This window comes from Furipterus horrens, unplaced genomic scaffold (assembly GCF_987537825.1).
Source record: "Furipterus horrens unplaced genomic scaffold, mFurHor1.1.pri manual_scaffold_4, whole genome shotgun sequence".
NCBI classification, from domain to species: Eukaryota; Metazoa; Chordata; class Mammalia; order Chiroptera; family Furipteridae; genus Furipterus; species Furipterus horrens.
The window spans coordinates 152823850-152850169 of record NW_028327174.1 but is presented as its reverse complement, the minus strand read 5'-3'; the positions used below and the strand labels follow the sequence as shown (position 1 = coordinate 152850169).

Below are 26320 nucleotides of genomic sequence, written 5' to 3'. Positions count from 1 at the left end.
CCCAATTAAAGTTTATGGGGAGTATGCTCTGCTATTTCCACAGGACCCCCACCTCTCTGTACCCCGTTACAGCCATGCCAGCTATGAGAAACTCTAGGGACTGTGGTCTGGCTGTGAACCCAGCTAGGTAGCAGTCTGCCTCAGAACACTTTGGTTAAATTTAAGTCATATGATATGGCCACTTTCTTTAAACATTTTATTAAGGTTTCATCATGAACAGGGTTTATTTTATAATCATAGTATGCTAAAAATTCTCACAGTATCCTTTAGACAATCTGTTTAGTTGGAAGATTTTTAACATTTTTTCTGTATTTGTAATGTTGTTTTAAATGAGAAGGATCACAATTTCCAACACAGCTCAGTTAGAAAGAAAAAAAAAGAGAGAGAGAGAAAAGAAAAAGGATTTTTGGTTGTTTTAAAATTCCTGTTTCCACTGAGGACACTTAAATTTCTTTGGTGTTAGCCAGTCTTGAGTTAACTTGATCTTTGTGGGGCAGTCAGTTCAACATTCCTGTTTGCTATGGACTGTTTCTCTCTTCTCCTGGGGGCTCCTGTCCTATCTTCCCTCCCAAGATGGCTTTTGGAAACAGGTGGAAGCTGGCACAGGGATGCACCTGGAGTTGCCTCATTAGCATGACAAAGACAGCTATCACTCAGGAAATTCCAAGGGTTTTAGAAACTCCATTGCCAGGATCCCGGGACAAGGCCAGACAAAATCTTTTCTACCAACAGGTAACAATATTCTCCTACCTCTCTTTATTCCCTTTCTCTCCAAGGAGGCTCTCAGCCCTGCCTTCTGGTCCATAGCATCTTCCCGCACACGTGGCTGACTGGAGTGCTCTGCACCGTGGCTTCTAGTGCGGTTCCAAGGATCCCTGTCCTCTAGGCTTATCTCTTGACTGGGAAGAGACTTTGGAATTGGGGAAAGTCGCTGTCAACAAGGCCTCATCCAGGTTGCTGGGCTCACCTGTCCTGCTTTGGAAGTCCGTGGTGTCATTTGTCTTTGGGGGGGTTGCATATCACTTTCCCTCCTCCCTCTCAAGGCAGTGTGCTGCTCTCTGGGACAGGCAGTGGGCTCTTGAGAAAGTGTGGAAGGGAATATTAATATGGTTTTTTGGTACCATTTTATAACTTTCTCACGGTGTCCCCAGGTGCTAAATTGTGTAGGATACATGTATGTTGTATTTGTGCACACACAAAAATTGCCTCGTCAATAATTTCTTGGAAAAATATCTTCGTTTCTTTATGTGTGAGAGCAGGCATTTCATGGACCTAAATTGGCAGATATCTAATGAGCCCAGTGGGTCAGGTTTTTTCAGTTTAACTTGAACCGTGTGCGCACTAACTGTGATAGGTTTCTAGTATTGTAATCATTATTGGAACAGGGGCTCCTTAAAAGTGGGGTGACTTTGAAGCCAAAAAGTGAGCTGTGAGCATATTCTGGAATGCCTGGTTTTTCTGTTCTTCCTTTTCCTTTGGTCCTTCTGCCAACTTTAGAATCCTTCCCTTCCTTAAAACACTTCATGACATCCCGGGATTTATTTAATTCTAAGTGAGTGATTTGTGCCCTCCAGCACTTGAAGATAATTGGAATGCAATCTGAATTATGTGCTCTGTATAATATTTAATTGCCAGCCTGATGCAGGGAGTGAACTTCCTCCGAGAGTGTGCTTTTGTTTCATAGTGGATCTGATGTCTGGAAGCTGTCGTGTAGAAAGCCCTCCTTTGTTGCTAGTGTCTGTGTGGTCCTCGTGCCTGAGTGTGAGGATGCTTCTTTCGGTATACAGTGTAAGCTCCTGGTGATGAAGGCACCTCTGGGTTCCTGCAGCATCCTGAACAGTTGGGCCCCAAGCCATGTTATGTAAATGATGGTCATAAGACTCCCTCGGATCTTTAAATCTGGCGATAGACAGGGACTAGGTTTAGAAGCCATAGGGTTTCAAGAGGGGCCTCGAGGAAAGGCTGCACAGGAAACCCTCTTTTTCCTCCACCAGTCTGTCACCAGAAGAAGCACTTGAGCATCCCACGATTTATGTGCCCATAGTCACGTCTACTGACCACTAAAAGGATTTTTGAGGGTCCCCTTTCCCAAAGCTCGAAGCAGAGGAAACAAAGTAAGAGTCTCTTAAACTGTATAATAGTAGGGGGGATAATAAGTGGCACTTCTCAATGGACTTTAGTGTGTGCCTTAAAAAGTCACATAATACCAGGGTGCAAATATGGGAAATACCCTTTTGGGATAGCACCCGCCCATACTAACCCCCACGCTGAGGAATGCATGCGGAATTAGTCACCAAGACTGGACATAGCGTGAAAAAGGTTTAAAAACATTGAGATTTTAAATAAATATTTGAAATTCTGTTGAAATACACAAGGAGGAATAACAAGTATTTTCTTAATATATTAAGAGGGTTTTTTCCTCTAGAAATCTTTGAAACAGGACAATATCCCCCTTTTTGGGCTGGATTAAATTTGATCCTGCCTGAAATCAGAGGCCAGGGCTGGAATCTCCTAGCTATAATCACTGTTGAGAGTGTCAGTGGTTTGATGAGATGGAATAAAATATAATATAATAGATATAAATACGTAAGAGATATAGATAATAAAAATAACATAAAACATTCCATAAATTATTTCTTCTAAAATATTTTATTTTGAATTCTTTATGTTAAGTATAATGTGCATAATACTGAATAGTTTGATGCTTCTCTTTTTTTTTACTTTAATCTTTCATTGATTTTTATATAAGATTATAAAATTGTTGTTTTTTTGTTTTGTTTTGTTTTGTTTTGTTTTTGGCCTTTTATCAAATGGCATTTTTAGCTTTTAAAATTGTGTCATCAGATTTACTGGGGCAACATGTCTAGCAAGCTGCATTTCCGTTTTTATACACAAGGGAGAGCTAAGGCCCTAGTAAATAGATTTGGGTTTTGCCAAATTCCAGGTTCCTCAGTACTTCAGAAAGGATGTACTGAACTAATTAATCCAGTAAGAATCATGAATTGTTTGGGGAAATACTTGACAGTAGCAAATGAATTTTTATAATTTCCTACAATTTTAATTTTATTCTTAAATCTATCGGCTGGATTGCAATCACAGCAATTGTTCTTTAATATATATCCTTACATCAAAATTCAAGAGATTAAATTCAGTAGAGGAAATAGTCCCCAGAGGTCCAACTAAAATATGTATTAAAGGTTGAGAAGTGAGAAGGACTTGTTTTAATTGATTTCTTAAAAAGCTGTGATGCCTACATTTTTTAGTCTCAAGTCCTATCCTTTGAAATCAGGATCCAGCTCTGAAATCTAACTCAGTCATTAAAAATAATTATGGTGTGGCTCAGTGGGTTGGGCATCATCCCAGAAAGTGAAAGATGGCCAGTTCGATTCCCGGTCAGGGCACGTGTCTGGGTTGCAGGCCAGATCCCCAGTTGGCATCCGATCTGTGTTTCTCTTGCACATTGATGTTTCTCTCCCTCTCTTTCTCTCCTCTTTCCCCTCTCTTTAAAAATAAATAAATTTAAAATATTTTTTAAGAAACCTAATAGATAATAGGAAAAGAAGAAAATATTTCTGTTTTGTGTCTTGAATGCAAGGTTTGGAGTGACAGGAGAAAGATAACAGGGTGGATAAAGAGGCCCCTGTCCTTGCTCGTTAATGGAGTTGAGCAGGATGAAATGTTCACTTGAATATGTTATGGGATGTGCCCACAGGCTTTTTCACCTCAAGTCCACCACCCTACACTACTCACTCAGCTCTCAACTCTCTCTACTCTGGTTTTCTATTTAATGTCCATGCCTACAGAGACCCTTGGGCCAGCAGTCAGGAACGTGGCTTGCCTGCAGATTCTAGCCCAGCCACTGGCAAAGAATGTGATCTTGGATGGGTCTCTGAGCCTCCTGCACTGAGTTGCCATATCTTTGATTTGCAAGGTCCATTCGACGTATCTGAAGACAACTTCCAAAATCCCACGAAGTGGCTTTTACTTTTACTTTTCACTATGGTTTTAATAATGGTCATTTCCTACTTTGTTATCAGTGGGTATATTCATGGAGGCTATTTAAAAGCAAATTCAATTCAGCACCCATGTATTGACCATCAGTAGGTTGAGCCACACACTGTGCTTGGACTGGGGAAAGTGCTGTTAATTATCAAGTTTTTATTCCTTACCATCAGGGCTGGCCCGCCTTATTAGTACAATTAAGAGCTATATTTGAGAGATGCTATTAGAGGTAATATTGTATACTTAGCCAACTGAAGAGCTTGTCAAAAGCAAGTCTTCAAGTGTACACAGATGGGAATTAATAGAGATTAAAATAGATTGTGAGATGCTCTAATTTGGAGGGCTTTTAACTCTTCAGGAAATCAGCAGATTTTAAACATTATGTTTCCTTCTTCATGCTAGAGTTTCAGTGTCATGCCAGTGGGGGCATTGTTCACCACTTTCCCTCCCTTAAACTCAGACCCTGGAGGATGGGAAGGCAGCTGCCTCTTTGGCACACAGTTTGGTCTCCAGACACGGAAGGTAGTGGGTTTGGCTCCTGGCTGCTGCTAGGACACCCAGTCCTCTGTGACAGCAACACCTGTGTTCCTGGGGTTTCTGTACCCACCCTACTTGGTGCCCCCAAATGAAGAGAAATACAGCAGCACAACCTTTGATAAAGAAAAAGACATTCAAGGATTCAGGTGTCAACGTAATGAGCTGGAGCATGGGGCGTTTGCAGATTCCTGGCATTTTGGTGGACAGCTTTTTCTGTCTGTTCACAACAGTTAAACTGGCAACCCAGAGAGGTCAGACTGTACTTCCCAAAGCAAATACCAAGTCTGTGTACTACCCTCACTCCTACTCCTCACCAACCCTCTCACTCCCTACATACAACCCACCAGTGGCCCACAAGTGAAATTAAACCCTAAGACTTTAACATGGCCATGGCCAGGTGGCCTCTGTCTGGTCCTTGAATCTCATCTTTTGCACTTGCTCTCTAGGTGGCTGCCACACTGGACTCTCTTTCTGGTCCTTTGCACTTCCAGGGAGTCTCCTTCCCAGATCATCACATGGCTGTCTACTTTCCTAATGGTTTCTCTCCGGAGAGATCCCTGATGAACTACCCTAGCTGAAAGAGCCAGGCCCTGGCTTTACCAGTTTTCTTCACGGGCTTTGCCACCACCTAGCTGAAGGTTATCTCATTGTCTTTGTCCGCTAGTATTACGCTCCAGGAAAGCCAAAGCCTTCACCTGCCTAGGCCACTGCCTAATAGCAACACTGAAGTAGCACCTCACGCATAGCAAGCACTCAATAAATATTTGTGAATAAGTGAGCATACCAGCCAGAAATGAGGGCTAGGAGAGGAGATTTGGTTGTAGAGTCTGTAGAATCCTATGGGTTTTTTTTGACTAATACAGGCCAAGGTAGATATAGTTGGCATTCTTTCCCATTGGAAGATTCCAGTGATCTGTGTCTTCGTATAAGTATATATTTTTAAATTTATTGACTTTTATAAGGAGAGAGAAACATTAACCTCTTGTTCTACCCATCCATGCACTCACCAGTTGCTTCTTGTATGTGCCCTGACCAGAGATCAAACCCACAACCTCGGCTTATTGGGACAGCACTCTAACCAACTGAGCTACCCATCTAGGGCAAGAATCCTTTTAGAAATTCTAAAGGCATGCAGTTTTGACATAGTGCTCTTGAGCTTTTCAAGAATTTGAAGGTTATGTTCTAATTTCAGAACACATTGATTACGATTGTTTGAAAATGCATAAAAAGTATGACCATTGCTTTAACCCAGCTCTTCTTGGAAATTCTCATAGATTTTCCAGCAGCTGTCTTCTAGCTCAAACCCTCTTCCTTTTCAGCAAAAACCGGGTAAAAATATTTAGTCTAACTTGAAATTAAAAGACAAAACAGAAGTACCCAATTAATTGCGTTATCATTTCTAGTTTTGTACAAGAAAGTCCCCAATAGAGAATGTTGATTTTAAATGTAGTGCCATATACCTTTCAGATGGCGTCCTTTCTTATTTTCTAAATAATGTTGAGTTGTCAGAATCATGAAAAATTGTAGATGGGATGCTGAAGCTTTGCTCCAGGGAAAGCTCGATTCCTGTTCTGCCACTCCTACTGAAATATAGTACCTAAGTTCACTGTGCTCACAGTGTGTTGTAGAAAGCATATTCCTAATGCATGATGCTGTTTTTTAAAATATTTTCCCCTTGGATCTTGTAGAAGATTTTCCAGAGGTTATTTAAAATGACATCAGAACTTCAGCTTCATCAAGGTTTCCGGTGGTTCTCTTCTTCTCTTCCACTTCGTGGAATGAAGCAGGGCTCGGGTGCCAGCATGCCAGGGGCTCTGGTGCAGATCTGTTGTCGTTTTGCTGTGTGTTGGTGACTTGACTACGTTACATCACCTGGACCATAGTTTCCTTATTCGTATGCTGGAGTCATGAAGCAAGGGACAGGGCTGAGGGAGGAAGTATGGCCCCATCTACCTGTCCTATCCTTTGATTTTGGCTTTGGCAACTCTAGAAGGAACTATGTTATTTTATTGTGGTCTGTCTCCAACTCTAAAACTGAGGGACGTGGGTGAGAGATGGTCTCCTGGCTTTCTCTTGAAAATGCAGGTTTGACAAGGGGCTCTCTAGCACATTGGTAGACTCAGTACGTGCTCCACTGTGTAGAACTTTCCGGACTAACAGGTTGTTTGTAGCATCTGGAGAGTTGAGATGTGTCCTGTGTGCCCACAGGACATGATGGACAGACAGGACTCCAGTGGGGTGGAGCCTATGACGGGAGCACCCACCTGTCACAGGGGACACCTTAATTGCAGGCTTCAGCAATTCTGTTCAGACCAAGACCAATAATTTTCTCATACTTTGTCATCAAGAAGAAACTACCCTTGTTCACTACCCACTACCATCATTTTTTCTCCCTTGTACACTACCCACTACCATCATTTTTTCTCCCTTGTACACTGCCTAGCAGAGTAGCTGATAATTGGAGCCATCTTATTCATTGAAACATATTAAGTCTCCTTTCACATTATCAACACTGAATATGTTTGCATTCACTTTAATTTTAAAAACCAGTACACTAATGGCATTAGGTATTATTGGAAGGCTTGAAGAAGGATGTTACGGAGTCCAACAGACTATACTGTCAACATTCCAGGGGAACCCCAGACATGAACATTTGTTCTACAAGAGAATTAATAAACAAAGTTTAGGGGTTTTATTTGCCATTGTTTTTTGTTTACACAAATCTGACAATTTACTGTTTTATTAGTTGTGTTTTTCTGGATTTTTATAATCATTACCGAAAAAACTGGAAGCCTCGGGTTTTTTTGTTTGTTTGTTTGTTTGTTTTTTACGTAATGTTTAAAATCAAGTTTATTTGGAGGCATTTTCCCCACCATAAAAGCATAACAAGAATTATGGAATCAGAGTGAGGGAAAGAAAATAGAATCACCTGTAATCTCACTGACCTTCACGTATGCAGGTTGGAGAAGGAGCCAAGGAAAATCACCACTGAGAAGGGTTATTTTGGTGACATTACATTCAGAATTATTTTTAACTTGTGATGAGGCTCAGCTCTTTTGTAGCAGTTTCACTAAATCCCAACTCATGAGGCCCATCAAGCCCCAGCCTGTTGTTAGTATTTACATGTCCTTCCATTCGCCTTAAGAACACCCTCTTTAACTGGGCGCCAAAGGACTGGCTTGTTTTTAAGGGCCATTAAGGGATATGTGAGGGCATGCCTTCCCACACTGGATTAGCGATTTGTGCTTCATCTTGTAAACGGGGCTTTTATGTCTCCACTTCAAGTTTCACTGGCTGTTTCCCTTCTGTTTTTAAGATGGCTTTTCACCTCTCTTGCATTACGTAGGTGGTGCTTTTTTACTGCCATAAAGTTGGCTCACATCATTCCTATTCCCCTCCCCAGGACTGAATTCATGTTTTAAAAAATTCAGTTATAATTGACTTACAACATTGTTAGTTTTAGGAGCCAGGACTGGATTCATAATTCAAATTTGTTCCCATAGAATTTTCAGGACTTTTGAGACAAATCATACCCTTTCTCTCAGTTCCTATACTATCCCCTCCTCCCCACCACACAGTGCTGGGCTGGGTGCTGTAAAAACACATTTTAATCCCCTTAAAGACTTGGAATATGTATTTCTCTCATATTACACATGAGGAACTAGCCCTCCTAGGCATAGAGCATGGTGTTGAATTTAGTATTTAGCTCATGGCAGGTATATTTGTTTAGTGAAATGTTGAATGTTGAGTTTACCCCCTTTCCTGTTTTCAAGATGCACATCCATGCAAGTCTGTGGGACAGTGGGGGTTTGGTAAAAGACAGATAAATGACATCCTCCTTTACAGCTCCTTTGCCCCTGGAGCTGACCTCCTCCTGGCTTGTGAATTCCAGCGGCTTCTTAAAAAGGTGCAGGAGCTCAGAGCTCAGGTCAGATCAGCATCAGGTGCATCCCTCAATGACCCTGGAAAGACTTAATGCTAGAAGTCCTCACAACAGCCTGCTAGATGGGATATAAGACATACTCTTGACAGCTGCTAGCCACCGCTCTACAGGAAATCCTCTGTGGAATTCCCTCTGCTGAGCAGCAGGACTCTGGGGGGCTCAGGTCAGTGTCTCCCCCTCCTTATTTGCCTCATTTCCAGGGAGGCCAGGGTCCCTTTCTGTCTTGCGTACCTTGTTCAATGAACTGCAGACACTGTTTTGCCTTGGAGCTAAATAAGAGGTATTGACTGTCATTGCTCCTCCGCATTAGATGGTCCTTTTTGCCGGTAGGGTTCAATATCTTATTTAAGCCATTTAAATCTCAAAGCTAGAGCAAGAGAGAAGATTGTACAGGCGTAGCTCACAGGTAATGTGGGTTCGGTTCCAGACCACTGTTCCAAAGTGAGCATTGCTATAAAACAAGCCATAATCTTTTTGCTGATGGAGGGCCGTGCATTCAATTTGTAAAACACGCAACACCTGTGAAACTCAATAAAGCAAAGAGAAGTAAAACAAGGTATGTCTGTATAGTTACCAGTTAAAGGCAATTTAAAGAGTGGGCTGGAGCAGGGCAAACAAAAAATAAAACTCTTCATTTTGCCTCACTTATCTGACTTTCTTTAATTCCCTGTATAACTGTGTCACCCTCTCTTGAACATAAATCATGTATGCTGGGCCTTAGAATGTGCTTCCTTGGTAAACCCCGTCATTTGGAGGAAGCAGAGGAGTAAACAATAAGACTTCGTTTTATTTCAACAAGATTTTTGGGTCTCACTGGAGAGCAAAGCATCAATCTAAATGCCTTCGAGGCTATTTTGATTAAAATGACATGTTTTTGTACATTCCAAAAGAGATTTCAGACTGATAGGAGATTCAGACATATTTAAAGACAAAACAAAACTCATACAAAGCAAAATTAAATAAACACTGAATAAAAGTGCCTGTAATGTTGTGAAAAAGAGGGATTCGGTATGATATTGTGAAAGATGATATTGCATTATTTGACTAGGGAAGGGGGTTCTGGAGGAGCAGAATTCCAGGCCTAGGGAACCACACAGGCATGGAAATGCGTGGCTCATAATTATGGCTTGTGTGTTGAGAGCTGTGGAGTTGACAGGGATAGGAGTGAAGAGGAAAATCTAAGTGGGCCATACCGTGGAGGTTGTGTATGGCCAAAGAGAATGGGCTTTATTCTATCTTTTAGAAAGAATGTAGAGCCTGAACATTTTAGAAGGAGGACAATGATATGTACCTCTTTAAGCAGAGAGAATATAAACATTTATATTATACAGTAAAGGATGCATTCAAAGGGCCCTAGAAGAAGGTGAGGAAAACACCTAAGGTGGGGGGGAAGGGGAGGCATTATATTTGACCCTGTGAGAGAGGAGGCCTTTCTGAAAGCATGGAGAAAGAAGGGAGAAGATTGTTTATGATGTTTATAAATAAATGTTGTTTAAGATGTTTATGTACTTTAGAGGTAAACTACATGGTGACTGACGACAGAACTGCTGGAATGAAATAAGGGAAACTGATGTCTTTAAATGTTTCTAGCCTAGATCATTGGGGTGCTGGGGGTTGTGGAGGGAAATGATGCTGTCCTTAGGTAAGACAGAAAGATTCAGAAGAGAAATATTTGTTCGGTTGGGAGGAAAGTGATTCATTTGATGTGGGACATTTGGTAGGATATTGGAAATCACGACTGGTAACTCCAAAGAGAAGTCAAAGCTAGGGAGAGAACTTTTGAAGCTATACACATTGAGGTCACATTTGAAGTCAGGGGCAATTGGGCCTCCCCCAGAAATTTTGCATCCAGAATGGTGGCTTGGACTCCTTGTGGGTAGTGCTCTCATTAGCTAGGGGCTGCTCAGCAGAAGAAAGCCCACAGAGGAGCACACTCTCTAGGAGTCGAGGTTCTGGCCACCTTCACTGTCCTCATTTACAGCTGGTGTGCTGCAAGAATTTTAAAACATGCAGTACCTGAGCCAGGGGCATCGAACTTTTTTCCCTTAGATTGTAAAAAAACAAAAACAAAAAAAACAAAACACAAAACAAAACAACTAACACAACAATAACCACCTGGTGTGAATGGATCAAAATTATACCTAATTTTTGTCAGATAGGCAAAATATATATTTTTTTGGTGTACGGCAGAATTTTAGTAATTAGTGTATGTGTGCCATGAGATGGAAAAGGTTGAAACTCGCTGCCCCAGGAGAGCAGTTCTTTAGTTCTCCAGCAGAAAGTCCTTCCAGAGTCATCACGAGACACCTCACCTGTTGCTGGTCAGGACATCACAGTCATTAGTGACGTCTGCTGTGGTCTCACAAGAGTCAATTGGCTGCATTTATTTGACTGCACATTTACAACCTATAAGAATGAAAAAGGAGGGCCAAAGAAGAACTTGAGGAATTTAGGGAGAAAAGATAAGAAAACTCAAGACTGTCACATTACAGGAAGGAGATATTAAGTAAGGAGCAGTGGAGGAGAAAGAAAATAAAATAGGTTTTAGACAAGACTGATACAGGAATTCAGAAGCTTTGAAAAACTTTGAAAAAAATTCCTGTTCTGGGTGCTAAGGTATTTTGCCGTGTGGTCAGGAAGTAGAATCGTCAGCCTAGGTGACTCTGGAGGTTCACAGTACAGGGAAGGGAGAATTGGGATGATCACTAGCGGGTGATGTAGGAAAGATATAGAGTTTGATGCTAGAGTTTCTATTTTTGTACTTGAAGATTAACTTAGAAATACCTGTAACAAGTGCACTTGAATTTATTACCTATATATTACTATATACCTATAGTACTCTAAGTATATACCTAAGAGTTTTCCCAGGGTACCCTGTCTTAAAGTTGAATTTGTATTCAACTGTAATTGTGCTACCTTTTCTTCCCACAGTATTTTGCTAGGTACTGGAAGGGAAGTGAGAAAAATAAGGTGTGGTCTAGTAAGATTTTAAAAAATACTAAATGACCTGTTAGAGCTGAGCAAGATCCTGAGGGAGGCAGTGAGAGTTGGGCATTGAAGCAGAGTAGGGCCTGCCGGGTACAGGGAGTGGGAAAGGCGCCACAGGTGAGACTTGTGAGCGGGATCACGGAGCGGGGAGCAAACAGGGCTGCGGGCGTGCTGTGGTGAGCGCTGGGTTTGCGTTTCTGCTGCTCGGGGAGTGTTCACATGGGGGAAATGTGGCAAGTCAGATCGGGTGAGATCGTGGAGATCTCCGAGTCCAGGCAGGGAGACTTGGGGTGTACACCCTGAGCATAATTTAGGAACGTGAGTGGGTGGTAACCTGACAAAAGAAGTACTTCAGGTCTGACCAATGGGATGTAGCTCGTAACTACTGAGAAAAAAATTCAGAATCGAGCTATTTAGTCTTATTGCGGGGGAGAAAAGGACTGTGTGACCAAAAAAGAACAGGCAAGGAAATAGGACTTTCTTTGTGCCTCCCACCCCATTCCAGAAAGAAAAAACAGCAGAAGGCTTCTTAATTAAAATAATAAGAACTAGTAGAATGTTGGTCAATGAAAATATCAATAAAGGTGTGAAAATGTTATATAGAGATGAAAATTTTAATGAAAACCATAATGCTTATCTGTTGGCCACATTCTTGATGTGAGTTGCCTCTGAATCTGCTCACTAGAATATTTGACTCTGTTTCAAAAATGACATCCATTGTGTATCACTTAGGATTTCTAGTTTCAGTGTTTTTAGAGTGAAAACTTTTTATTTCTGCTTTACTGAAGTATATTTGATGAAATTGTAAGGCCTCTGAAGTATACATGTGGAGACTGGCTATGTGTATACATTGTGCAAGGATTCCCCCCATCTAGTTAACATACCCATCATCTGAGTGAGAATCCTGATACTAACAAGCACATTTGTGTGCAGACTCTTCTCCAGATTATAAGAGATTATAATTGCCTTTGGCAAATTTAAGTAGGTTATTTTTTGTTTTTAAGCAACTCACTTTTTATGGAGGCTTTCATTATACTCACTACTTCTTTTCACAATTGCATTTGATTTTATGTAATAACTAACTGAACTATATAGTTCCAGTAACAAGTGTAACTGGCATCAAGATGCTGGGGAGCACATACTGCTGGTATGTGAGTCCACACTCTGGGCAGATTCTTCAGTGGAGGTCGATTGCAGGAGCCTTTTAGCTTCCTTCAGATTCAGTGTCAGGTGCACACCCTCTAAAGTTTTCTCTGCATGCTCTGTTTGTGGAAAGCACGTTAGCGGATGTTTCCTATATGGGAATACTGCTGCCAATTACAGCCAGTTCCTGTGTTTGTGTACCCTGTGCAAATCACCGGCCATGTTTCAGTTGATGTGTCTCCTCCTCTGCCACCCAACTCTGCCCGTGTTGATTTCATCCAGGGATTTCCAGCAAAACTGCTAGTCCTGCCTTAGAATACCAAGAAGCTACAGAAGCCATGCAAGGCCAGAATAGCGCTAAGTGTGTTTATTAGTAAAATTTGGTCATTTCTGCCTCTGCTCTTGTTTCTTTATGCTTTAAAATAAGACATTTCAATTTAAAGTTTATTGCATAGCAGATTGTGTTTGCAATATATGTATAGCTCTTAGCTAACCAGGGCTCAAAGCTTTGTTTTGGGTTTTCAGCTTTATTAGCTTGACATTATATAAAGCAGGACAATACTCTTGAGAAAGAGTATTACATATATTTAGAAGCACTATACAGACATAAACTAAGCAAATCCAGATTTGAAGTTATGGTACATTTCCAAGTTGGCTTCTCAACTTTAAAGCCAGACACTCCTCTACTGACACTCTAATAATATGTGTGTTCGTGTATGTATAGGTGTACATATGCATGCATTTATATATAGCTCATCTGAACACAGGTTTGTCTGGGTATGTGGAATTAAATCTTCCCTAGGACCAGACACCTTCTTTCTCCTTCTAACAGTATACTCTGCCTATCTCTGGTTGTCCTCGGTTTATTCGTGGTTTCTAGTCATAGCATCTTTGGTCTAGGTGCTACCTTATGCCTTTCATTCAGCATCAACTCCCATACCAACCGGACATATTCTTTCACACTTCCAGTTCAAATTCATAAGAGAAGTGAACTAACTCAGCCAATCACTCTCGCTTGTGTGTATGCAGAGACCCTCATGCTAGGCCCTGCACAAGCCTAGAGATAGGCTACCTGAGGACAGGTACCATTCCCAGTGCCACCAGGTGAGACCAGGACAGGAGAAGTTGCCTGTTAGAGGAATGCAGCTGCCCAGGCAGCAAGCATTGTAGGAAGGGCAGTTTCCCTTAGATTCTAGGATGGCAGGAAAGCTAAAGGCTGCCGTCACTCATTCAGAGGGCTGTTTTATATACATACAGGCAGGCCTCACTTGGCACCATTCCAGTATGTACAAATTTCCATTACTGTGATACAGTTAAAAAACATTAGTGTCCCAATAACAAATTACAGTTACCCTAAGCACTAGTTTCCTGGGGTTGCCATGATAGAATGCCACAGACTGGGTGGCAGAACCACCACATCCGGTGTCTCACATTTCTGGAGATGCAAATCTGAAATCAAGGTATTGGGAGGATTGGTTTCTTCTGAGGCTTCTCTCCTTGGCTTGTAGGTGGCCGTCTTCTCCCTGAGTCTTCTGAGTCTTCTGTGTGTGTCCGTGGCCTAACCTCCTGAGGACACCAGTCATGTTGGATCAGGGCCCACCCTAATGACCTCATTTTGGCTTAATTTATTTCTTTAAAATCCTTATCTCCAAATGATCACACTCTAAGGTAATGGGGGTTTGAACCTCAACATATGAATTTTGGGGGGACACAAATCAGCCCATAACACCGCAATATCCTAACTGGGAGTCATTGCATAAAGTATAAACTTGGCCACTGGCCCTTCAGTCCACAAATCACTATGTAAATAACAGGCACACATTAACAGTGAGTGATCAGTTACGTCCATGCACAGACAGCGAACTATGTCATCCTGATGACGCCTTATAAACCCGCACAACAGTTTACAAAAATATAGTGAAGAGAGGGAATCGGCCACTAGAGGTGAAAGTGCATCAAATGATCAAAAAGTAACAACACAGGAAGCAAAATTGGATGTGATTAGATTTGAAAATGGCAACATCGAAGTGAAAATAGTGCGAGTCCTGCACTTCACTGCAATACAAGCCATATTGAAAGTGTTGACTAAAAGGGAAGCGAAAGTCGCATCAGTGTACTTTAATTTAAATTGCACTAAAAACATAAAGCCGCTTACGGGTGAATGTGAGTATCTACTTTGGATTGAAGACTATGATAATAAAAATAATAATAAGCCCAATCCATTTGTGTAATGTTCAGGCCACAATGCTAAAGTAGTTAGTTGCCGCATTGAAAGAAACTGGGAGTGACAAGGAGCCTGGAGAAGCACCGTCCCTGCCAGTAAAGGCCAGTGTCCTCATTTCATAACTGGACAGGAATCGGTGACTGTGGGACAGGCTCGTGGTGCGGTGAGGGCAAATGTGCTGCTGTGAAACTAGCACCCAGGTTCCAAGGATTAGTCAAGGCAGGCGGTTATGGTGCTCTTCAAGCATTTACTGCTGATGAGACATCTGTTCTCGAAGGCAACCCTCTCTGGAGCTTACATGAAGACAGACGCAGGGTGGCAAAGTGGCCATAAAGGAGAGACCTGAGGTATTTACCCAGAGGGACTTAGTGCAGTCAAACTTACTGATGTAATTGAGGAAACAGTTGTGAAGAAAAGGGTGATGATCTTCTAGAGAAAGTGACACCAGCAAAAACAAACAAACAAAAAAATTCAAATTAAAGGAACTCTGAGCTATTTGACTACACTGAAGGAGCAAAGGATAAAATGTTGGAAGCTGATCCTTGGCACTTTGCCAAGGCATACAAAAAAATGTTCACCCCCTATCATGTTTTTTAATGCTCAGTGTTTCTAATGTTTTAAATAGTGTACTGAATAAATATTCATTATACCATGTTTATTTCCCTGAACATGTGTAATCAACAATGAGTTTTTAATGTTTTGACATAAATTTGTAAAGGTCATGGAACAATCACAATGTTCCCGTTGCTTATTAAAATGGCTTTGTAGCGTTTCAACTTAAAGGGTCCCACACTTCCATGCAAAGCAAGGACTGCATGTGCATTGGAGTGTGTGTATCTGCTGGAATTCCTTCTAAGATGTACCATGTTATCTTTTTACTTACATTATTCCCCTGAGCCTAGCAAGCATAATTTAACCTTTTCCTGATGGTTCAATTGTTTGTGTTTCAAAGTAGGTTAATGTCCTTGTGAAGGATGTAGTTTGCACAGCCAAACTTTCAGAGTCCAAACTTCAGCTGGCTCTGCAACTGACCTGTATGATTTGGAGTAGGGTGCTTCATCTCTCTGTGCCTCAGTCTCCTCATCTGTAAAGTGAGAATAATAGTTCCTACCTCATAGGGTTGTTAATGAGTGTTAAATGAGCAAATGTATGGAAAGCACTGAGCGCCTGGCAACATAGTGAGCAGTGCGTGTGAGTTGTCGCTGCTCTGGTGGTACTTGTGGTGACGGTGGAAGTGGTAGAAGTATTTGTGATGCTGTGGATCTGGAGATTTGTTGAAATTGAGGCTATTTCTTTCCTCTCTCAGATGGCCTCAAACTACAATAGTCTTTATCTCTGGGTTTGTTTTACTTACATATTCTCCTCCCTTGTAGTTCAGCTGTGAATGGCCTCTTTGCATCTGCCTTGTTTGAATTCGGTGCTTTTAACTACAGCATCTTTACCGACCAGAGAACTTGCCTTGCAGTACCATGTAAGCCTAGACAAGGGCCCAGTTCCTCGTGGACATCCTATCCCCCGGAAGCTCAGAAGAGAACCACCTTTTTTGGCTCAGGGATGTCCAGTTCACCATTTGATATTATTTCCAAATGAGGTTATACTCGTAATCATTCTATTGTCTGTTTCGATAGCATTAAATTATTCTTTGCAAGTATTGAGATATTACCACAGTCTGTTTCTTTCTTTGGTATGACTTCATGTTTCTAATGTACTGAGAACCCTGACGTACCAGGTGGCCCAGACTTATCTGAGAAGCCCCGCTCAAGAGTCAAGTGGGCAGAGTTCTGGCTGATTTCTTTTAATTCTCCATTGTTTCTCTAAGCCTCTTTGAGGCTCACAGCTTCTCTCAGGTTTTCTTTGATTGATTTCACCCAAAGGAGTGGCAGTACAGTATTTGCCTTAACCTGTAAGAACAAAGGTGTCACTACATTGTGTTTGTAATGTGGTAGGGTCTACATGGATGGATGTTTTGGGTAGCCACCGTCTGCTAAATCTAAAAGTCATTCTCTGAAAATACAGTATTATGCTTAATACTAGCCCAGAAGATAAGCTGTGAGTTCTTAGTTGATCTTATGGCTGAAATAATTTTTATCCTTCCTATACTGTTTTCCTTCTTCGCAACCCCAAATTGCTTTTACCCGATACAGTGTACTAATTTGCCTAGTCCCAGTTGGATAAGCTGTGGCTCCCTTTTCCCATTCCCCCTGGGTTTCCTTGCGTAGCTTCTGTTTGCCCTAGGGCAAAGAGGGAGGCTTGGTCCGTTTTTAAAAGTGTTGTAAAGTTGTTGAACAAGAAACTGAAAAGCTCACTATATCGGAAGTTCAGTTAAACTGAGGCTCTGTTCCCTTCCCCTTTAGGCCTGCTTATACATTTCCATCTCCCACTTGGTGGGGGTGGGGGTAGGGTGGGGGGCTGGCAGTGCAGTTGGCATACAAGCATACAAGCTGCCTGGTGAATGAGTGGGGAAATGAGAGTCTATTCAATCAATATGTCCTCAGTTGAATTGGACCACCACAAAAAAAGAAAAAACATATACTAAAAAAATCCTTAGCCTTCAGACTGACTCGTCTCTTTTTTTGAATATTTGTTGTAAATATTTATAAAAATAAAGTCTGTGAGTAGATGTGCTCTATATACAGATATTTCCTTACATTGTGTCTATCTCAATAACGTTTGAATGAATAAGGATTTTGAAAGACTTCTAGTCATTGGCCAGGGCAAGACTGAACATGCTACCTGTTGAAATACTGTAAGGCTTGAGTTTGGAAGGAAAGCTAGCAAGATTTCACTAGTATTGTGTGCTGTGTGTTGAGGTGGTAGAAACATGTACGAACCTGCAGTTGTTGGAGTTTTTACCCTTAATATTTAGAAAATATTTTTTTTCCAGGGACATTTTTTTATTTTTGTGGTATAATACACATAACATAAAATTTACTATTTTAATGATTCTAAGTGTAAATGTCAGCACATTGTTGTATAACTATCATCACTATCCACTCCAGAACTTTTTCATCATTCCAAACCGAAATTCTCTGCTCATTAATCAGTAATAACACCAGTCCCCCTTCCATTTAAACCATGGTAACCACTGCTCTTCTTTTTCTTATAAGATCAATTGGACAATATTTGTCCTTTTGTGTCCAGCTTATTTCACCTTAGGGAATTTGAGTTGATGCATCCTTTTCTAACAGGTTGCTGTGGGGGCTAGTAATAGTCCAGATCTGTACTTGTGCAAAGCTGTGAGACTGAAATCCTGTATCTAGAAGTGCTGCAGCCTTTGTTAAACCAAGGGCCTAAAATGATGTGTCATTTTGACCAAGAACTTCATGTTCAGTGTTTTTTTTTTTGTTGTTGTTGTTGTTGTTTTTTTGGGGGGGTTAATTTATTATTTTTTATTTTTTAAGTATATTTTATTGATTATATTGTTACAATAGTTCCAATTTTTTCCCCTTTGCTACCCTCCACCCAGTTTTTTGCTGTTGTTAAATATACCTATTGTAAGATAGTTTCTCATACATGAAATCTTAAATTTTAAAATTCTACTTTTTGTTGTTGTTGCTGCTGCTCTGCTTGTTTTGGAGTATCATTGTCTGTACTATCGGCTTCCAGAGTCCCATAGGAGCTTGAGGGAAGTTTAAGCTCCCCAAGTAATGGAATCAAGTTTAGTGATGTGTGAGTGTCACTGTGGAGTCAGTGAAGATATTGGCATGACCCAATTCTTTAATGCGTAGCCCTCAACTCTGTAACCCCACCCCCACCCCACCCCAGTAGCATCCTAGGCTCTTCTGGAATCCTAGAGCTCCTGAGAGGGGGAGAACCACCCCCAGAGAAAGCGGATGTATCGGTGGGCAGAAATGTGATATTTCAATATCAGAGTTAAGTATTCGAATAATAAATTCCCCTTTTCACACTCAAGAAATTTCCCATGCATTGCCTAGATGTCTTTTGAACTGTTCCTTTCAGTTTTCCCTAAGGCGGTCCTTTCCACTGTAAGGGCTGTGCCACACTTGGGTGGTAGACTTGGGAGAGGCTGAGGAGGAAGAGACAACTTCAGGGAAACAACGCACCTGAATTGGCTTGTTGTGGCTTTTGTTTGCTTGTCCCCAGTTATCTCTTCAGAGTCTTGGATAGTGTATTGTGAAGTCATGTATAATAGCACCTCATTACATGGAAGGCAAGAAGAACAAGGATAATGCCGACTCTCTTGACTGTCCGTCTTTTAAAGACGTCCTGTGTGTCAGGATGACGGACACGGCTGGACCCACGTGTGGCTGATTCCCAGGTCTGCCATGTGCTCTGCAAGCTGCAGAGTGGTTCCACTAAAGCAGCTGTTTCGGAATGATCTCTCCTGCATTTTATCAGAATCCACAAGCAGCTTCCTTAAGGACTAAATGAGGAAGGAGTCTGTCTGTATCTCGTTCTTGCCCACCCTGTGTCATGAAATGTATTTAAAAAAAAAAAAAATTGAAAGAAAGAGAAAGAAGGGAGGGGGGAAAAGGTTGCCATCCAGTGGAGAAAGGAGTAATTCCCAGCTTCATTCAGGAAAAACGCAGGCTGAAATATGCTTCACTGTTTTAACTTGGCTGGGGATTTTTTTTTTTTTTAATCACCAGAAGGTTTTTTTCTTTTTCCCCTGACATCCGGAGCCAAAAGGGTGCAGTGTGCCTTTAAGGAAAGAAGCGCCTCACCAAACTTCCCTGTAGTTGTAGCTCACCGTTTGCATAGGGAAGGAAAGTGTTAATTTCTTATTTGTACACTTTTTTTCCCCCGACTTCCTTCCTATTCACTTCATTAAATCTAGAGGCAGTTCAGCATGGGAGCCGTCTGTATGTTGAATTAGGGCTCGCACTCTTGCGCAACACGTCACCAGTCGGAAACTGGGGGTTTGCTTCTGTGATTTATTTCATTATTGTGCGGGTAAAAGGTTTGGAAGGGAAATCTTTCTGGGGTAGTACTTTAGCATTGTGTAGCAAGTTTTTGGGGTTTTGTTTTTTTCTTTTTTTGTGGCGCCCCCCCCCCACCCCCCAGCACTGAGTTGAGTCAGTTGAGCCAGTATAAGTAATTTTTTTTTTAAATTAAAGAACAGTTTTAAATGCCCATGAATAATTTTACTTACATGCAGGAGTAATCTTACTCTACTCTTTAAGTGCGAAAAGCACCGGGAAATATTTAGTGAATTGATTTCCATTAGAACAAGACCCTTAGAAATCCCTGAACATGAAGCACTGCAAATGGATGTCTGGGGTCTTTGGGGAGGAGGGAGGATGTTTTGTAGCTCTCTGCATTCCTGCATAAAACCTTAACTTACGGGGAATAATGGTCAGTACTTTGTGTGTTTCTGTGTGATTCCAAAACCTAAATTTAATAAGAATCTGCATGTATTAGTAATTGTAATAAAAATTGTTTTACTATTTCTTTTTGCAGTTTAATTTGTTTTCGCTTTTTAGCTACTTAGATTTAGAGATTTAAAAGTCCAAATATCAAAGCTTATGCTTTGTTCCTCTTTTTTTTTTTTTTGGCAAAGTTAAGGTGGGGGTGAGAGTAGAAATACCCTTTACAGCTTCCCCTCCCTCATCATTTATCCCACTAAAAAGAAAAACAATGAAAAATTTTACAGCATGAAACTGAAAGTGAAGTGTCACAGTTGTTCGGAATTTTCTTTAAAGAGGAAAATAACATATTTTATGAAAATACTTGAACTTGAGAACATGCACATTGCTTTTACTGACATGCATTTAATGAAAAAGAAATTCTCTTATTTAAAAAAAATCATCCTAGACTGCTCCAGAACCATCCAGCCTGTTTTATTAAAAAGTACTAAAAATGAGGTCTAAAATACCAAAAAAAAATACCTTGTTTTAATTTTTGAAAATACATTTAAATATTAATTTGTGTTCTTATTTGCTTAATTGTTAAAATGCAAGTAAGAATCAGAAACCGCCTGAGCTAAAAATCTCTTAATTCTGCTGCCTGGAATAATAAAAGGGGAAAAAAAATATGATAAGTAGTTGTCAATATTAAAACAGGCTGAAGGAGGAAGGCTTCGGGCCTTGTAGTAGGTAGAATGAAACAGCAGATTTGAGTATCCACAATCCTTTCAGTATTAAATTTTCAGTGAAATAAAATTACTTGTATATGAAAACATAGCCTTTCCCCAGCTCTCTTTTTTTTCCTGATCAGCTGATGAAGAGACTAGCAGCTCGCTGCTTTGCTGGCTTGTTAATTTTATCCCCACTAACTGTGATTTCCGATAGCCGGCCTGCTGATAGTGGTAAGGTAAATATCCTTTTTCGTTGCCGTCTTGAAGATTCAGTAGAACTACATCCCAGGCATGTGTAGGTGTGTAACACATCAAAAGCCGGTTTCTCCGTATTTCTGTGTGCAACTGGGTGCTTGAGGAGAGCAGTACCATTAACTGTTGACAGCCTTGCATGCTGTATTTATTATTAGCATGTTCAGCCTCCAAGATTTGCGGGACAATTTCCTTTTCTTAATCTTCGCTTAGCTGCAGTGTGTTTAACTGTGTAGTGGGTGTCCTGCTTTTAGGCAAATGAATATTAATGAAATAATGTGTAGCTTTTTTTTTCCTCCTTTTTTCTTTTTCTTCATAATTCATCAGATCTCGCCTCCTTCATAGTGGTTATCTGAACATTGTAGGATCGTGATGGAAATTGTCTTTTGATTATTAAGGCCTAGGCTCAGACTGTCCCTCAGGATTCTGTCTGTGTGCATGTTGCTTCTATGGGTTTGCACATTGGAAGATGCATAGAAAACATATTTTTTTAATCCCACTGGCATTTTTAACGTGCCAGGTTGTTTTGTGTTCTGCACCAGGTTTTCTTCACAAAACCTTTCTTTTTCAGGAGGCATTGTATACAAGTGAAAGAAATTATGTCTGAGCTGTAATCACTCTTTATATTGATTGTTATACTCACATGATCATAAATATTAGCCATGTTTGGTGCTGTGGAGAAATGAAGGTAATTGCCTTATGATTAGAGCTCTTTCAGCTACGAGAAAGGATTGATTAGCATTTGCATACTGGAGGCAATATTGAGAGGCAGGAGGAACAAATAACAACATCAGTTATTTTGTGTGAGAAGGCAACCTTGAAATATAATTTAAAGATTTAAAAAAATATTTTTCTTTTCATGGTCAAATATTCTTTTATCTGTTGTGGGAATTTCTCTCTCTCTCTCTCTCTCTCTCTCTCTCTCTCTCTCTCTCTCTCTCTCTTGCAGTTTTTTTTTTTTTCCCTCTGTTTTTTCTTAAGTTTTGAGATTTACCAGGAAAAAAAAAAGTTTAAACTTCTGGGTCTGTCACATGGATCTTTTAGCCATTTATGAGCAGGTTTCTTTTCTACCTGGTTGTTTTTATAGCTATTTTATTATCTCTCTGCATTAGTGCTGCTGGCTGTGGTTTAAAGCAAGCGTTTGCAGGTAATTGGAAAAAAAGTGTTTGTTGTTTGTGAGTGTGTGTGTTCTTCATCGGATGATTTAAGTGTGTTTACAAAGGAATGTGGCTTTGCTCTTCTCCGTTGCCTTGTTTACTGATTGCTACGTTAGGACAAAATCTGAATACAGTTTTGATTTATGTTTTGAATCATGAATAAATTGATGTAAAATCATGAAAAAGAAACGGTCAATGCTTATGTGATTGTAAGGATGTATTCTTAGGGAAATTTTTTTTCTTCATTCATCCCTTTTATTTTTAGTTGTATCTTTTCTCCCCTTACAGTAATGAGACATTTGAGGTATTTTTCTTCTATTGAGCCAAAATTTCAGTTGCATTCAGTTAACTTCAAACATGTAAATATATAGATCTTCTTGTATTTGTCATAGTCTTCTTTACTATTAGTGGTTCAGGCCTTCAACATATTTTGCTCATGAAACCGACTTGTTAAAGATACATTTATTCAATATGGTGGTCTTCCCTTTTTTCTTTCTACTCCACTGATTGCTGTTAACTTTTATTTTTGTCTGTTTCATTTTATTCTAATTATTCAAATTGCATGTATATATATTATATATTTTTTGTTAGTCTCTTGTCTTGAATTTTTCTCCTTCATTTCCTATTAACAGGCCATTGAAGACGGCAATTTGGAAGAAATGGAAGAGGAAGTACGGCTTAAGAAGAGAAAAAGACGAAGAAATGTGGATAAAGATCCTGCAAAAGAAGATGTGGAAAAAGCTAAGAAGAGAAGAGGCCGACCTCCTGCAGAGAAACTATCACCAAATCCCCCCAAACTGACAAAGCAGATGAACGCTATCATCGATACTGTGATCAACTACAAAGACAGGTGAGTGTTTCGCCCCTTCCCCTTGAACATCTTCACCAATATCGTAAGTGAGACTGCCTCAGGGCAAGAGTTATGAAGGTGTGCACTGGGGTTTTTATGTTTTTTCTACTTTGTATTTTATGGCTCTCACTCCAGTGGTATCAGTAACCTTCTGCCGTCTTCAAAATGGCCACTACTGCTGTCTTGTATGATGTTTTACTGTGCAGTGTTTAAGATATTTGGAAACAGGAGTTTCGATTACAGAACTAGCAAAATCAATCTGAATTGGAGAAAGATTCTTAAGGATCTCTGAAATATTTATGTGGAAGGATTGGAATGATAGAGTGAAATTATACTTTTGGGTTGAGTTGTTAGAGAAAGTGAGGTCCTGGTATATTTAAGGTAAATATTTCATGTGAAGACTCTCTTTACAACCAAAGAGATGCTTTATCAAAATTACTCTTCCTTCCTTCCTTCCTTCCAACACACTTGAATTTTGAGCACTTGTATGAGCATCTTCTTTTTCCTGATAATACTACACAGACAGCATGGTATTTCAGGAAGTTTACCTCTTTTGCAGGGAACTTTTGAATCTGGGCTTTGAGAAATCTGTACAGGACACTCTTCCTAGACCATTTTAGACAATGAACAGTTTATTTGAAAACCAAAGCAAAGGTCTTTTAGCATGTTGGCCAGCCCTATAGAGTAGATAAACTAGTTAGGCTACATTTTGATTAGTTGATTTGGTTTCCACTGGATAATCATCTGATATGATTTCAAAGGGATGATCACATCTCATTCCAGTTGAAAAATTGATAGGAAACAAAACAATTAAACGTTTTATTTCTCTAAATTGCCTAATGGTATTAATCACTTTTTGTTACCAATGTTTTTACATAAACTAGTGTTGCTCTACATATCTGGAAGTGTTTAAAAACAAATAACTGAGTCGTGATTTTAGTTTTTCATTGTGACTTTAGTGAATGTGTTATACCAGGGGAAAAACACTTCATTATACAGAGTAAATTTTAGAGAAAGCAAGAAACTTTCAAGCATGGAGTTTTATTGTTACGTTTTTATTATATCATCTGTAAGGAGTTTTCAGAAATGGTGGCACGTACGTGGGAGGAGATGTGTGTGAAAGGGTCAGAATAATTTGCCTGTCTTTACCTACCAGGTCTCTTAAGTCCCCTACTTACTATTTTTACTGTCTTTTTTTTTTTTTTTTTAAAGTGGTCCCCATTTTAGAATTCTGAAGTAGCCACAAAGGACAGCCCCATTATATTGGGTTTGGGTGAGCTGTTCATTGACACAGGGGAATGACAGCAATCCAAAAAGGAAAATTTGGCCACGAGTCCATTCTTTGACTAGAGCGAACAGCACACTTCCTTGTAAACCAAGAATCAGTAACTCTCTGTCGAGTTTCTGTTTACCCCAGGCACAATCAGTGGACATGCCACAGGCAGGACCAGTTAGTTTCCTTCCGGGAGGCCAACTTGGTCAATGACACCTCATTTTATCAGCCCGTGTAAAGAAAAAAATAAGCCGAGTATATCACTCTGCATATGCCTCTAACTTTTTTGCCTCTGTCTCAGGAGAGCAAAATGTCATTTTTGTTGACCAGGTGTACTTTGGTATTTGACAAGCATTCTGCTCATTACCTGCTGAGTGAATCTAGGGCTGCTGTAGCCCTGAGAACAGCCAAGGAACGTTTTGAGGTTGAGAAGCTAGGCCTGTTACACCACCTGATGGCTATCTTCGCCTTTAATGGTGTGAGAGTGGTCACCAGCCAGTGAACCATTGATTGATAACAGATTGTTTTAGTTCATGTTTCATGTAGGGTTTTTCTTTTTTTGTTTTTTTTTTTTTTAATTAAAAAGCAGGCACATTAAACTAGAGAAATTTTCTTATAAAATTGCAGAGTTTTTTTTTTTTTACCATTCTCCTTTTTGAAAAACTTAAAAATTTGGCAGCACTCTATCCAACTTTCCCTCAGGTAGCAATCGGTCAGAGTAAAGAAGTGGCTGCCTCCTTTCTAGTTGGCCTGCTTTAGTTGGCCACAGTCCCCATCACCACTAGGATTCCTCGAGGATGGAGTGTCAGTTACCATTTATCATCATGCTTTTCACACCCGGCCCCGTAACTCACTCATATCTCCTGGCTCTATAGCCTTTGGAGTTTGTGATTTACTGATATACATGGGTATGGACTGACAGCTTTCCTAGAAACCACCCAAAATACAGAGTAGTATAATGTTAGGTCCAAGCATAGTCCAGTAGTTTAGAGCACAAGCTCTTGTCTTGATTTAACCTCCTGTGTTTGAATCTTAACTCTAGCATTTCCTTGGGGTGAGTACAGGGTGGCGCGTGGCCTGGGAGTGAGCAATTTTGAATGCTCACCTGAGGATACGTTCATTGATTTGAGAGAGAGAAAGAGAGAGAGAGAAACATTTGATGTTAGAGGGGAACATCAGCAGTTGCCTCCCTTATGCATCCGGATCGGGGACTGAACTTGCAAGCTAGGTATGTGCCCTGACCAGGGATCAAACCTGAAACCTTTCCGTATACAGGACGATGCTGCAATCAATTGAGCCACCTGGCCAGGACAGGAATGAGCAATTTACTTAACCTCAGTTTTCTTACCTATAAAATGGAATAATTACTGGCCTGCCTCTAGAGGCATTATGAGGATTTGATGAGTTAATAAAACCCAAGCTTTCTGAACAGTTTAATTATTAATAATCAGCCTTTCAGATTATGTATAACTAATCTTATGGGTGAATGGGACTCTGAGCACTCTAAAGTAAGCGTCTTTTCTGATAAAGCTTTGTATCTTTTTATTTCCAAAAAAAAAGAAAACATTTTCTGTGGGACTGATCATTGAGCATGTCTTTAGTTGTACTATAGTGAAAGAATATTTAAATATTTCATCATGCAGACATTGAGTAGTCCACCACCACTCCACCACCCCGGTTTTATTTATTTACTTTACCTTTCCTTTGAAAAGGTAAGGCCCATCCTATTTGCTCCAACATTTTAGGTACATTCTGGGGCGTATACACGAGATTTCCTACCGCTGCCTCTTTCATGTATGTTTCATGTTAGTAATCCTCTAGAAAAAGCACCATTCTATTTATATATTTTTTTATTTCTCTTACCAAACTTGGTGCTCAAGTAGGAGGCACTCAAATTAGGAGGGCTGTAATTAG

At 40.3% G+C, this 26320-nt stretch overlaps 1 protein-coding gene across 1 annotated transcript in view; it reads left to right on the top strand.

Moving 5' to 3' along the window:
• SMARCA2 (SWI/SNF related BAF chromatin remodeling complex subunit ATPase 2) overlaps positions 1-26320 on the top strand; it is a 156642-nt gene that overhangs the window by 105958 nt on the left and 24364 nt on the right. Inside the window, exon 28 of the mRNA XM_090275209.1 lies at positions 22916-23133. Within this exon, the coding sequence (XP_090131335.1) occupies positions 22916-23133 (218 nt within the window). The remainder of the gene's footprint in view (positions 1-22915; positions 23134-26320) is intronic.